Source organism: Drosophila sulfurigaster, chromosome 3 (genome assembly GCF_023558435.1).
Source record: "Drosophila sulfurigaster albostrigata strain 15112-1811.04 chromosome 3, ASM2355843v2, whole genome shotgun sequence".
Classification (NCBI taxonomy): domain Eukaryota; kingdom Metazoa; phylum Arthropoda; class Insecta; order Diptera; family Drosophilidae; genus Drosophila; species Drosophila sulfurigaster.
The window spans coordinates 13,778,841-13,793,378 of NC_084883.1; the positions used below are offsets into that span (position 1 = coordinate 13,778,841).

The following is a 14,538-nucleotide window of genomic DNA, read 5'->3' on the forward strand; positions in this document are numbered from 1 at the left end:
TTGCCGTTGATTTTTTTTTTAATTTTTGTTGTTTTATTAAATGAGCTTTTGTTGTACTACCTTTGAAATATTTATAATCACAAATTCATTTCTTTATGTTGTTTTCGTTTTCGTTGTTTTTATTTTTTAATTTTTTGTTTTTTTTTTTTGCGGTTTGTTGCCTGTTTTCTGTTGGCTCACTGTCGTTTTATTTTGTGCAAATGCTCTTTCGCTTGTCTTCTCTTCTGAAAGTTTGCCCTGTAGTTTTTAGAAAAGAGAAAGAGAGAGTGAGAAAAATAATATAGTTGTTTGTATATATTAGCAAAACAGTTGTTGTTGCCTAAGCACATTTTTCTAGCTAAGCTCTGTTTGTTTATAAATTAATAAATTGTTTTTATAAATATTTGCTACACAATGCGCTCTCGCAGTCGCCATAACCCTTTCAAGCATTCGTCATTTATTTCTATACTTATTACCTTATGGCAAAAGAGTATTATAATTACGTGCCAATAAAAGAACGTGGCATCTCCTGCCAGTTAACTTCATGGTCTATATTCATCTTAATCTTAAGTACAATAAATGCCATTTAGTGACAAACTGCTTTAACAACAAACAATTGGTAGGAGGTATTTCAAAGTCGAATAAACTTGACTTTATTTTGCACTTGTCTTTATGTTGTTTGCTTAGTGTCACTAAAAAGGAGCAAAACCTAACGGCAAAATGAGACGTACTCTAGTTGTTTTTGTCGCTGTTCTGCTCACACCATCGCAAATTCAATTCCAACGCGCAATTTCTATTACTTTCGCGTCCACCAACACAAACAGCAATAACAACAACTACCGAAACATCGCTTGCCATTTTTGGCATTCTCCCATTCTCCGTTCTCTCTCTCTTGGTCACAATTGTGCTCTGGCGCTCTCTCTTGAACCCACGATAAGATGATGTAAGTTTTTTTAAATGCAAACTGTACGAAAATACGCACATACATACAGGCGTACATGTATGTATGTTGGTGTATATAAGCGAACTTCTGTTTGTCTATATGTATTTTTGCATGTGTATATTATTTGTGCGATGCAATCTTTTTCATTGCCCAACGAATATGTTTGTTTGTTAGTCACAATTGATTTTGTTATGGGTTATGGCAAAGCGCTTAATTAGTATGCCATTAAGAATTGAAATTTTGTATGCCATAAACTGCAATATTATTTCACATTTACATACTTGCATTTAACCAACGTCTGTATTTGAAATTAACCCTCTATGTGCAAATGTGATCATGACATACATATATGTAGTTACCGATTCTGAGAAATTGATAACTTTTGAATTTGTTTACGTTGAATAATTGGAAATACAAGCAAATCAACTAGATCCATTAAATCATTATGGATGGGTAATTCTACCTTGATAAATGACTAAGGAACATGAGGAGATATACAAGATTTATAACAACTTCAATTACTCATAGCATACAAAAATACATATGACAAAATTAGCAGCATGATTCACATGCTTGCCGTTAATTGTATAATTCCATCTATATCAATTATCAAATTACGACTGTTTCAAATTCCAATTATACAGGAATTTGTACAGCATATTTTTCGAATCATTTTTAAATTAAATAGCATCAAAAGAAAGTCAATTACTATAATTATGCGCATCTCTAAAAAGTATGCTACATCCTATTCTAGGAGAGTTTATGCTAATGTGAAATTCGGAACATGATAAAAAACTACAAATATTCTTAAATGAGCAATAAAAACAACGATAATTCGAATTTAACATAAGAAAGAGAGAAATAACTTTTTATCAGGTTCAGCTCAGTAAAAACTAAAAGATGTTCCTCACATTTTCAAAGTAATAATATAAATAATGAACCTTATTGTGAACTTCACGATTTATACACAATGAAACAAATAAGCCCCGATTCTAGTGTCAAACAGAATAAAAAAAAAGGAAAAAAAAAGAAACGCATTTAAATTTTCTTCATGGCCGAAATTCTCAAGAAATGCCTGAAGGCGATATTATATGAAGCCGGAAATGCCACGAACACCGCGTGTAACACACAAACATATTGTAGTCGTACGTACTATATAAATTGATAGAAAAAGAGAGTGCGTTTTGCGTTTTGTGCGACTTCTGGTGCGATTTTCTTCTTGGCAACCCGAAACCCGGCAATATAGATTGCTGTTTGGTCACGTAGTCACAAAAACTGCAAGATCAATATTTTGATAGTCTTTTGTCATATTTACCTGAAACAATTGAGCGATAACTCGTGCTTAAACGGCCATAATCCAAAGTCACAGTTTACAAGAGCTCGCAATGCTAGCGAGATTCAACGTTTTGCTTTCTTTACCACACGTACAGACTGAGATGCACGACGAAAAGAGAGCGACAACGAGAGCGAAAGATGGGGGAGAGTATTTGCTATTTGCTTAGACCACGGCCACGGCGAGGACAACAACGACGACGCCAAAAGGGAAGTCACCAAGTAAGATGGCGACAGCGAAAGCACGTAACAAAAACTGTCCGTTTAACCGTTTGTGTAAGTGCGTGCGAATAAGATGCACTGTCACTCAAAGAGGTGCTGATAGGTGGAAATAGGTGAGAGGTGAGAGACGCGGTAAACCAGTGCGACGCGACGCGTTACACGTTATTTGTTTCTCTGACGTTATTGGTTACGCTTACACGATTACAAAGTTTTGACAAGCCGACAATGTGTAAGTTATGTATATATATTGAGTGCACAAACACACAGTCACGATCAATATGTTTGTATTAAAATAAATCAGCACGAAGAATCGGCAAATTAATAGCGAGAGAAAAGAGAGCGCGGAAACAGTCCAAGCATTAATGCAAACCGTTTCAGGTGCAGTGTGCTCAATTGTAGGCTCTAGGACTTGAAATGTATCGATATTTATGTTGATCGTCAAACCGCCACAAAGCGCAAGATGGTAAATGCTTAATTTGTTTCGCTACAATTATATTACGTGAATGACCGAACGCACAGCAGGCTTTTTAATTTTTGTATTTTTTTTAAATTATTTTTTTTTTTTGTTTTCTTTTACACTATTGACGTGACATATAAAACCCTAATGGCTGGGTGTTTATTAATTATTTAATTTGATTTTGCTTTCCTTTTCAACACACGCATACGCAGACGCACACACACACGCGTGGACAAAAAGCACGTTGCTCAATATCCGCTGACAAAAGTTTCGAGAATGTTGTGGGGGCGACGACAAACGGAACGCGCGCGCGTTGGCAACTAATTAAATTGCCTTAAAAAACGTTCAAAACTCGTCAATACTTCGCACTTCCACTTCCAACGGTTTTAACAGCGTTTCAGATATGTCGTTTTCTTATTGGAATTCGCTGTGCTGTTGTTGTAGTTATTAGTTTAATGATAATGGTGGATGGTAGATGGTCACAGAAAAGATCGTTTGTTCAATTTTCTGCAAGAATTTGAAATTTGAATTTTCTTGAGGTGTCTTCTCTCTACTTGAGTGTCGAACATGTGACGAGCAACTGATGGTCGTTGCTTAAGCAAAGGCGTATGTTTGTATAAATCGCGGCAGCTACGCGTCGCGGACGTCGACAACGCACTATGGTCTGAGCGCGAATTCCATCGGGTAAAATTTATACGGTTATGTGGTGCAAAACTTATCGTTCGCTTTGCATTGAAATTTCGCAGCTTAATAAATATTGAAATTCATGTCGAAAAAGATTTTCTATTCTCTCTAATTATTACACTCGTACACTTTGTGACATTGACGTGTGCTGACTAAATATGTATCGATAACGAATGTAACGATTCTTAGATTGACTGTCAGCGGAAGTTTGCAGCCCACTGTGCGACGGCGACAACAATTCTAGAGAGCAAAATTGAAAAACAAAAACAAAAAAGCTGAAATAAAAAGTAAGCAAAGAAAAGTTCACAAATAACTAAGTCGCCGGCGGCATACATTTGTATGTAACCATGTAGGTATGTATGTATGTAGGTTTGTGTGTTTGTACATGGCAACAAATACGACACATTTACATAAGCATATGTAGATATGTATGTGTTTATTGTATATGTACAATTTAAACATTTCCACATACTCATTTAATCGCTGCGAAATGAGCCAACAACAATTAGTAGATGATCTGAGCGTTGAACTAGAGAGAGAGCGCTTTTTTGACGCGTTTCATTCTCTCTATATCTCTCATCACATACAAACTTGCCATCTCATTTCTCACAGCAGTGGGTCAGGCGTCGATTGACTGGCTGACTGACCATTGTTTTGGCATCGTTTTCACTTTTAAGCCCAGTTTCTGCTAAAGCACCATGTGGCTGCCGCCTATTGCTCATTTTTGCTGGCAACTCCATAGAAACGTGCCCACAATATGTGAACACAGATAAACAGGCAGTGATTGCCAGAGGGAGAAGGCATAGGCAAGGCAGAGGCGATAAAGAGAACGCAACGCAACGTAACGAAGAAGCTTTTTGTTAGCTTTTAAGTTGGAAGATTAGCCGTTGATTTGATTGTAATGTGAAATTGTTGTTGTTACAAGTCATAATGAAATACCGGCCGGCGTCGACATTGAAAGAGAGAGAGAGAGAGAGATAGCGAGCGAGAGAGGTGAATGAGCGAGCGATGTGGTTAGAGCGCGCAAGGCGAGAGAAAGCGCCGACCTTGCCTGCAATATTTGATTTTATGGCACTCATATGGCGTTTCGAACCAAGGTGCAGTGGTGCCATTTGAATGCCAGTGCTGCCATTTTGTTTAGCTGCCACAGCCAATAAGTGAGGTTAATCATAACATTTTCTCTTAGTTTTTAGTTTGGATATTCGCGCAATAAACATCCGATGGCACACGTGACAAAATACATACACACAAATGTTTGTATGTATGTATGTAAAGAATTTTTTTAATTGTACATTAGAGCGGCATATTTCTGGCTGCGCACAATGCCGTAAATAAATAGAAATAAATAAAATTATAAATATATGTATGTATGTGTATGCTTGTGTGTATGTGAATACAACAGTTTAGATTGCCAAAATGCGATGCGTAGTATTTAACAACACGCTAAAGAGTTATTTTAAATATGTATGTATGTATGTACGTGCGTGTGTCTGTAAGATTCATCACATTTACATTTTAGTGTGTGGGTGTGTATGTATGAGCATGTGTGTGTTTCTTTGCCTAGAACTGTTAAAAGTGCGAGAGTTATCGATTAGAGGCTGCTAATCGTTATCGGCCGTTACAAATTCAAACAGCATGACATTGAATATATTCATAAAAATTGTATTGAAAACAAATGAAAAATTATAAACTTATACTAAGAAATATTGACAAAGGTTGTGGGAAAATGTATGTATGTTTACTTTAACGCCAACGTCGCGCATAGATGGCGCCAGCAACGAGACAGCTGGCCAGCAGACTAAAGCTCAACGTCTTGTGCAGCAATCTGTCCTGCCATTGGCGATTCGCAATGCACTGACTGTACGGCATGCTGGAGAACGAGACGCTGTTGTAGAGCGGCACCCACTGACGAGGGAAGAGGCGGAACAACGTTGTGTCCAGCCACTTGCGACAGCGAAAAGACAAACGCTTGGTCAGATCACGCATCTGCAGAGTAATAAATAGTAGAGTAAAGGTAATAAGTAAATGGAAATGCTACAGTCCAGTGTATCCGACTGTGAGATGATAGAAGCTACCCAATCTTAGACTTTCATTAGCCTAATAATCCGATTTTTATATACCAACTTCTTAAAGAGTAGAAGGGTATTATAACTTTGAGAATAATGGATATATAGCCCTTGGCATAATTAGTATTTTGTCGATATATTAATTTGGTATATTTTTAGAATATGGTTTTATTGACGAGCCCGCTCGTCTGCAGCTTTCTTAATTGCTCTAGAGTAACTGCGCCTCTCTTAAGAGTCCCCAAAGACTTTTCTCTGTAGTAAAAAGTCGACATCTCCGTTTTTAATTTCTTCTTAAATAACATTATAATTCTCTATCAGTTACTCCAGTAATTGGCCTAAAACATATGCTCTCTCAAGCATTTTTAATTAAATTTCTCCCAAAATAAAACTTGAACTTCATGTAGTACTGTTCCCAAATCTGGTAATTCCAACTCTTGTAATCTCTAAGATAGGACTGCTTCAAGTAACGGACAGACAGACAGACAGACATATACTTTTAATATATCGACCTACCTCCACATAGTTGTACATGGCCAGATCACAAATGGCGAAGGCATCCTGCCAGCGTGACTCTGTGAACTTGGCCAACGCCTCGTCCAGCGGCAGCTGTTCGTTGAGTATGGACGTAAGCAGGGTTACATCCTCCATTCCTGCATTCATGCCCTGACCATAGTAGGGAACCATGGCATGTGCTGCATCTCCCAGGATAAGCGCCTTGTCCGCAAAATGATATGGCTTGCACTTGACGGACAGCAAATGCTGTGGACGTGTCTTGAAAAAGTCCTTGATCAACTGCTCCTCACCAATCAGAGGCAGGGCATCCACATAGTGCTGGCGAAAGAAATCCAAAAGCTGTTGATGTGTCTTCAGTTGAGCGAACAGCTCAAAGGGCATTGAAAGCGTGACCGTGAAAGATTTGTCCTGATTAGGCAGGGCGATCATCATGAAGGAGTCGCGTGGCCAAATGTGCAGATAATTGGGCGGCATCTGAAAATCGCCATTCTTGGCGGGTATGCACAACTCCAGATACCCGGTGGCAATGTATTCCTGCGAGTAATTGAAGCCCGGCGTGCGCACCAACTGTTGACGCAACGAGCTAAAGGCGCCATCGCAACCCACAACCAGATCAGCGCTGGCCGAGATTAGCTGCTCTTCGTGCGGCACCTTGAACTGCATGTGACCCTCTCTGATGTTGGCCGTGGTCAGTTTATGCTCGAAGTGACAGCTGATGTTAGGGAATGCATCGCAGGCATTCAACAGCACCTCATTGAGTTGCTTGCGTCCCACAGAGTAGAGACATTGCTTTGTGCAGGGATCGTAAAGGACAATGCTGGTCCGACCACGCACATTGTGCAACATCCTGCCACGCATGGGTATCGCAGTGGCCAGCACCTGCTCCTCAAGTCCCACTGCAGCGAGCGCCTTGCGGCCACGTTGCGACAACGCTAAGTTAATGCTGCGTCCTTGCACCAACTCTGCGGTGCGAATGTCCTCGCGATACTCATAAAGATGCACATCGTTGCCCATGCGCGCAAAGTTTAGAGCTGCCAAGGATCCTACCTATAAAAGGAGATAAAGAGCATCAATTTAATCACACTTCAACAACTAAGTAATTGAGGACAAGTAAGAAAACTACAATCGAGTGTGTGCTCGACTGGGAGATACTAAATATACCGAATTAATATATAGAAATATTAATATAACAATACTATAATATTCTAAAACATATATTTAATGGGCCTCGCACGCTTCCATCATTGTAACTTGTACATTGTATATCTAAATAGCCCTTAAACATTATATTAAGAAATCCTTTGCAAATAATTTTCCCTACCAGCCAGCGCTTATAAATCTACGATAAGTTATAAATTAATTTATTATCTAAGTCTTATAATAAATAAATAAATATATTTGGTATATCAATATAGCATTGCATTCAAAATATACCAACATTTTAGAAATCATTAAAATTAATAGTTTTTATTCTTATTCAAACTTACGTGTTTATAGCGGATATAAAAATAAACAATATGTATTAGATGCAAAGAAGGGTTGTCAGAAAATTTCCTTAATAGCCCTTAGTATCAGATTATATCGGAGATATATGCTCTATACTATACAAAAATATTTCTAAAAACAAAATACAATTTTTGAGCTTCTTTTTCTGTGCGGCGCCTGTTTGTTTATACCCAATAGGTATTATCCATTCAGAATGCCACAAGTATTTCAGGTGCCGCATACGAAGGAAAAACGAGTAAAAAACACACACACAAAAAACACATTGTTGATGAGGTGCTCAAACGCTCGTGAATGAAAATGATATTGTATTTATGCGGTGCAGTAGTATTTGCGGTGAACTGTTGCAGATCTCTGATATGTATTTTAATGTTCGAAATAGATGCCATTGAGGGGAACCAAAGTTGTCTAGTTGTACCATCTAATTACATTGGAAATTGATTTTAAATTAGTTATATATGGGTAATTCTCTGGCGAAAAATGTCACATGCGACATTGTAATAATTAATATTGTATCTCTTGATTAGTACTTTAATTAGAGCTAAGCATAATTTTGGAATTATGTTTCTGTTTTAAGATTAAAAGACCAAAGTATTTTCTATTTTTTCTATCAATCTTATAGCTCTTGAATAGCACGTAACTTGAAGCTAAGAATGAATTTGGAATTACGTTTCTTGTTTAAGATAAGCAAATCATAAAATTAACGAATTTATACATCTTATCGTAAAATAGAAAAAGTTCCTAAAATCAATGTAAACTGTAAATATAGTGCTAATATCATTTACTTATTTTAAAAATTGAGAATAGATCACCCCAATAAATTCCGTCAAAGAATTATACATATTGTAACCCGGAAGTAGAAGTTTATTGTAAATGCATTCAATCTTTGTTTGAAGAAATATATATATCTACTCACTTTTCACTTTTTTTAATGTATGGATGTATGAATAATTTATAATTTTTTGAGAAAAAGTCATGACTGCACAAAAAATATCTAGTTGCTATATCATAAACTAAGTACATAGTTAGCGTAATTTATTCTCCGCAAGCACAATATCACTGTTCCCAAATTCTTTGCAAGGAATTCCAGAGCATCCAACTTTATGCTCTTTTCAAGGGCCGTGTGCACACGCTTCGTGGTTTATTTAACACCAATCTTTCTTTTGGGATAATCCCGAAATATGCACAGCATTCGTTGATTAGATAAGAACACTTACCAGACCCGCTCCAATGATTGCCACCCTCCGTCTCTGCCCCTCGGCGGCTCCATTGACATCAGTCTGGATGTACTTGATGCTGCGTGACATTACTTTGAGTTAATGCTGTGTCCGTTCGCTTGGTGCGTTGCACGCGTAATGAGATTCAGTTTGAAGCAAACATGCTACATGCTGTCTACCAAGACAGTAAATGCCAACTATCTTCCCAAATGGTGGGGATAGTTCCGCGTGCACACACAGAGAAACAACTAAAGCGACACCGACTAAGGGAAACCCTTCAAATGCTGCAGCCGCAATTCCCGGTAGTAGGGCAACCGCCAAAGGTGTTTTCACTTTCGTACGGAATGACTATCAAAGGGCAATCCAATTTAAATCGTCAGTCTAAGACAGCGACTGCACTCAGGTTTAACTGACATTTTAATGAATTATTAATACATGCACAATCCATTATTATCTGATAATTTAATAAGCTAAAACCTATATTAGAATTTCAATGCCAATAACTAATTGCGAAAGTATAAAATATTCCAGAAAAGATATAACCCACTAAATCGGGGAAATGCAAATATTGTTTATTTTATTGGGTCACGCATAAACTAAGTTTAGAAACAAATAGAGTAATGTCTCAACCATTCCAATTTCAATTTCACGAATATGTAATTGAAAAGTGGGAATTCCCATTGAATAAATTTACCGATCTATTTTCTGCAACTTTTGCTTTCGACTTTATATTATATATACTAAATATATGTATTTAGACGGTTGAGAAACCCTTGACAACCCATATAAATTGCAAAAGCAGATGGACAACGACTTGTGAAAAACAAAGAGAAATATTTCCACTGCATAAAAACGATTTAAGTTATCTGATAACATACAATCATTTATTTAGTTAGCATTAAAAGGCAGACGACCTCACTATAACACTTAATAATAAGACACCAAAAGTACAGCTTAGAGCAATACTATAAACATTCTTTGTTACTTTATTAATTAATATTCATATTAAGTAATAAATTATTACTAATAATACAATTTAATATAAGCTTATAGGCCATTACCTTGATCTGCAACATAACAAAAGCTTATGGTAAATAAAACATTTAACATTTCAATTTTTTACACTATAATGCAATTTCCAATTTGAATACAGCTATTAATATTCAGTGAGCTCCATCATAAACAAATAAAATAATAAAACATATAAAAAGTAAAACTAATTGGCGTGCGCAGGTCTTCCAGCTTCAAAAAGCCCGCCACATAATGTGAAAAGCGAAATGAACTTGCTTCCCGGTCACACTGTCAGCACGAACAGCTGTTCAGTCTGTGCGCGCAGCCAGTGAATGGTCAGACGCCATTGTGTACAATAAGTGTGTCGCTGTCGCCAAAAAAAGTTTTATAAATTGCCAAAAAAAGGTCGTTGTCGTTGGTGTTTTATACATTTTTAGCTCCCAAGGAAATCGACCACAAAAGGCAAAACACAAAATGGTAATAAAACGCAAGAGTGTATATAACGTATCAACGTAAATATTGAAAAAGTGCTGTGCGAAAATACGCAATTTTTTTATAGGTTTCTTCCAATTTTATTATTAACCTTATGTGAGAATCATTTAATGTGATTGCTATTTTAAAAACACTTTTTCATAGTGATTTCACATTACATTTTCGTTTTTCTGTATATATTTGCAGGGAAATGAAACGTCTCTGCCTATGGAAATGTGCTCCAATTGTAAGTAAAAGAAAAAAAAATTTACATACATTTGGTACACTTTGCATGCTACATATCTACAGTCAATGTCATTTGAATGGAATTCTCGACCAGCTGTTTTATATGAATATGCATATTGGAACACGTAGCCCATTATGTGAACACATATTGTCATTTACGAGCATTTTTACATGGCCTGCTATCTAAATTGTTTGTCCAGCAGCTCGACACGAGCTGCTTTGCAATTTATTTGCAATTGGAATATGTGAATTATGCGAGCATGACACTTGCTTGCTTGTGCTGCCAACGGCTATATGTTAGAGCGAGATAACAGTTGTGGGCTTTTAAGCGTATTGACTAGTTCACGGAACTAGTTCCACAGTAGTGAACCAGTTGCAGTTTACAATGTTTATTGTTAAAACAAGTGTCATTGCCAAATTAGCCAAAAACGAATTTCGTTGTCATCTCTGTGGGAGGCTAAAAATAAAAACACACATAAGCGAAGCACGTGCATCGAAATAATTAGCTTATGAAATCAGTTTGTTTGTGTATCCGATTGCACACTGTAACCAACGGTATTTGTTTGTTTATTTGTTTATGCAGTCGACGCAGATGAAATACGTCGTCTGGGCAAACGTTTCCGCAAACTGGATCTGGACAATTCGGGGGCGCTGAGCGTGGATGAGTTCATGTCATTGCCCGAACTGCAACAGAATCCTTTGGTGCAGCGTGTCATTGATATTTTCGATGCTGATGGCAATGGCGAGGTCGATTTCAAGGAATTCATTCAAGGCGTCTCGCAATTCAGTGTCAAGGGCGATAAGTTGTCAAAGCTGCGCTTTGCATTTCGCATCTATGACATGGACAACGATGGCTACATTTCCAATGGCGAACTGTTCCAGGTGCGTATACGCAATATTTAAATTTTCATTGAATGCATATTAATTGAACTCTTTGTAGGTATTGAAAATGATGGTGGGCAATAATTTGAAAGACACACAACTGCAGCAAATTGTGGACAAGACAATCGGTTTCGCGGACAAGGACGAGGATGGCAAAATCTCCTTCGATGAGTTCTGTTCGGTTGTGGGCAACACGGACATTCATAAGAAGATGGTGGTCGATGTTTAAAATGGCGATATTGTAGAACACTCACACACACTGCTGCATAGGTTTACGAGTAACGTGTACTTTTTTTTTATATGCAATTAGCGCAAAAATATTTTTCACTAGTTACTATTTATTTTTTTATACACATATATATTATATATTGTTTGTTTTTTATCTCTCTTTACATTAATTTAATTATTTTGTTTAAATGAATGAATTGTTTTCGTCTTTGTTATCAAGCTGTGAGTCAAACGAAACGAAACGATGAAAAAAAAAGAAGAAAAATCTTAATATTTACACAGCCGTTAGTGAGCTACAAACATTTTTGAATCACTCGCTTTAAAACGCTCCTACGAATAATATATCACATTTTCTAAAAGAAAAACAACCACAATTTTTTATAAAAAGTTGTATCTCTAAGTCGTAAAGTAATTGAAGAGCGAGAGAGAGAGAGAGAAAGAGTAATAATTGGAAACGCAATACTAGAAGAACAGATTCAGAGAGAGAAAGAGAGAATATAGTGAAAATTGAAAATGTGCGCCTCCTACTTACATACTTCTTAAAAATATAGTCATAATTTATTATACAACAAATATACACGTAATGAATTGAAGCAAACAAATAACAACAAGAAAATGCATCAAAAGCAAACCACGAATAATTCAAGTGAAAAAGCGAAAAAATAAAGCAACAAGTTGAGCGTTTTTCAACAACCAAAAAAAAAAACAAAAATACAAAAATAAAATCAAAACCAATTTAATACCGTTTCAAATTATAATTCAAATCAAAACTTAAACTTAAATTACAAACAAAAATGTTAAAGCACAATGAAAATTTATGGAAATTTGCGTGTTCATAAGCTTTAAACTAACTCATACTTTTGTGTGAATGTGTGCGTATGTGAGTGAGTGTGTGTGTGTGTGTGAGTTTAATTTACACTTTCTCTTGACTAAACGAAAAAAGAAAAACAGAATATCTTAGCTTTTGTTAATTACTTCTAATTCTCCTGTGATTTGGCCAAAAACAAAATCTATACCACAAGTGTGCATGTCGATGAGAACTCCGTTAATCTATTTATACTTATATACTGATATATATATACTTATATATACACATATATACATATATATATACTCTTAATGAAACTCTAATTTATAGAGCTTTTAACACACACACAAAAAGCGAAAGAAGCAAACAACAACAACAACAAAACAAACTGTGCTATGTTCTTAACTCTTTTTTACTAATATTTAATGCCAACTCAGCATAATTGTTTATGGGAAACAAATAAGATATATATTGATATATAATATATACATAAATATATGAATAACATTTTTCAATTATGTATATGAATATTGCATACATACTTACAACTAATTCTAATCAAGTTAACTTAGTAATTATTAAATGAAATGCAAATCAATACACAGAAACAACAACAACAAGAAATCGAATAATTATACATTAACGATGGTTGATTAACATAACAAAACTTTTATACTTAACTTAAAAAAACAAAGAAAAAGAATATTATTATTGAATAACAAAAAAAATGAAACTAGTTAAAGGAATTAACGAAATGCATGTTACAAATTTTTACAATTAGCAAATTTTTTGCACAATCGCCATTCAATTTGTTAGCTAATCCTAATCAATTTTTTCATAATGTTTATATACTTACTTATATTAACGAACGCAATTTGTAAAAGTCAGCCAAAGATACCGATGACAAGCATAAAAAAAAGAAAAGAAAAACGAATCACTCGAATGCTCTTTCCTCAGCTGCACCGCAACAACCAAGAAAAAAAAAAACAACAACGTAAGAAACAGAAAACAAAGGGAACTCAGTTAGGCGGCTCGATGAAGCAATAAATAAATAAATATATATATATACTACTATATGCAAGTTTTATTTTTTTATTGATCGTTTAATAAATAGTAAGAGAAATTTGTGGTTTAACGACGACAAACACAGACGGCCTTGTCACTGCAATATCCTCCTTTATAACGACGAGAGATGCAGTGCACCGCACAGGCGGAATGATTCACATTGAAGGCGCTCAGCAGATCGCAGGTGGCACGTTTCTGGCGGAGATTCAATTCGCCTGCAGCCTCCACCAATGTATCCGGAGTATCCACATCTGCAAGTTGCACCTCTTGGGTCTCATCGAGCACAGGCTGCGATTGTGCAAGAGCCAGGAAAAGGACAACAAAGCCAAGGCACACAATGGTCTTCATGATGATGATTTGCTGCTGAGAGTCTGTTAAACTGTTGATGATACTTTCCCATCAAGCTTGCAGCTTTTATAGGTTGGCTGGCTGTGCTATTGATAAGCAGGCGGGACTCCCAGTAGGTGAATTTAATTAGGCTTCTTGGTATGCTTGATCGCAGCAGAGATCACGTACAAGGGGATTTTCTGGGCGACATCTGCTGCGGTTGATTGGTGTCTGGTAATTCCCTAAATTGTGCCATGGGCGGTCAATTGATGTAATGCTTCATTAGGCAGTGGAATTATAATAAAGAATGTGCACCAAATTTTTGAAATTACACATAAAAATCAACTTCACATTATTATTTGCTTATTTATGTATTATGCAGCTCCTTAAACTGGGTTTCAAAGTGGTTGCAGCTGTTTAAAACTGGCTGATAATTTCATAAGTTATTACAGATGCAATTAAATGATCTGCAAGCAATTATTAAACTATATTAATTATTAATTAATTAAATTATTTATTTTAATAATTAACAATATATTAAATTATAGTCTGTGTGAACTACTAAATTCAAAATCGTTATAAAT

General features: G+C 36.0%; 3 protein-coding genes across 3 annotated transcripts; 1 reads left to right on the forward strand and 2 right to left on the reverse strand.

The window, feature by feature from the left end:
- Positions 1–10: 10 nt before the first annotated feature.
- On the reverse strand, positions 11–9,105 carry LOC133844032 (kynurenine 3-monooxygenase). The gene is made up of 4 exons (XM_062277846.1): positions 8,917–9,105; positions 6,197–7,243; positions 2,238–5,603; positions 11–237 (listed from the first exon to the last, which is right to left on the reverse strand). The coding sequence occupies exons 1-3, from the start codon at positions 9,004–9,006 to the stop codon at positions 5,361–5,363; spliced, it is 1,380 nt and encodes a 459-aa protein (XP_062133830.1). The 5' UTR covers positions 9,007–9,105; the 3' UTR covers positions 11–237; positions 2,238–5,360.
- A 1,140-nt stretch (positions 9,106–10,245) lies between these two features.
- Positions 10,246–13,492, forward strand: LOC133841891 (calcineurin subunit B type 2). Its single transcript, XM_062274731.1, has 4 exons — positions 10,246–10,404; positions 10,606–10,645; positions 11,228–11,526; positions 11,585–13,492. Exons 1-4 carry the CDS (start codon positions 10,402–10,404, stop codon positions 11,753–11,755), a joined length of 513 nt encoding a protein of 170 aa, XP_062130715.1. The 5' UTR covers positions 10,246–10,401; the 3' UTR covers positions 11,756–13,492.
- Positions 13,493–13,626: 134 nt separating this feature from the next.
- LOC133841892 (defensin) lies at positions 13,627–14,021 on the reverse strand. The gene has a single exon (XM_062274732.1). It carries the CDS (start codon positions 13,973–13,975, stop codon positions 13,694–13,696), a length of 282 nt encoding a protein of 93 aa, XP_062130716.1. The 5' UTR covers positions 13,976–14,021; the 3' UTR covers positions 13,627–13,693.
- Positions 14,022–14,538: the final 517 nt, after the last annotated feature.

Bases quoted from the DNA above. Each gene is read 5' to 3' on its own strand.
- LOC133841892 (XM_062274732.1), bottom strand. From the start codon at position 13,975: ATGAAGACCATTGTGTGCCTTGGCTTTGTTGTCCTTTTCCTGGCTCTT.
- LOC133844032 (XM_062277846.1), bottom strand. From the start codon at position 9,006: ATGTCACGCAGCATCAAGTACATCCAGACTGATGTCAATGGAGCCGCC. The intron at 7,244-8,916 runs GTAAGTGTTCTT...CTCCTTTTATAG, and splicing joins CAATCATTGGAGCGGGTCTG to GTAGGATCCTTGGCAGCTCT. The intron at 5,604-6,196 runs GTAGGTCGATAT...ATTACTCTGCAG, and splicing joins CCATGTACAACTATGTGGAG to ATGCGTGATCTGACCAAGCG.
- LOC133841891 (XM_062274731.1), top strand. The intron at 10,646-11,227 runs GTAAGTAAAAGA...TTGTTTATGCAG, and splicing joins TATGGAAATGTGCTCCAATT to TCGACGCAGATGAAATACGT. The intron at 11,527-11,584 runs GTGCGTATACGC...AACTCTTTGTAG, and splicing joins CCAATGGCGAACTGTTCCAG to GTATTGAAAATGATGGTGGG.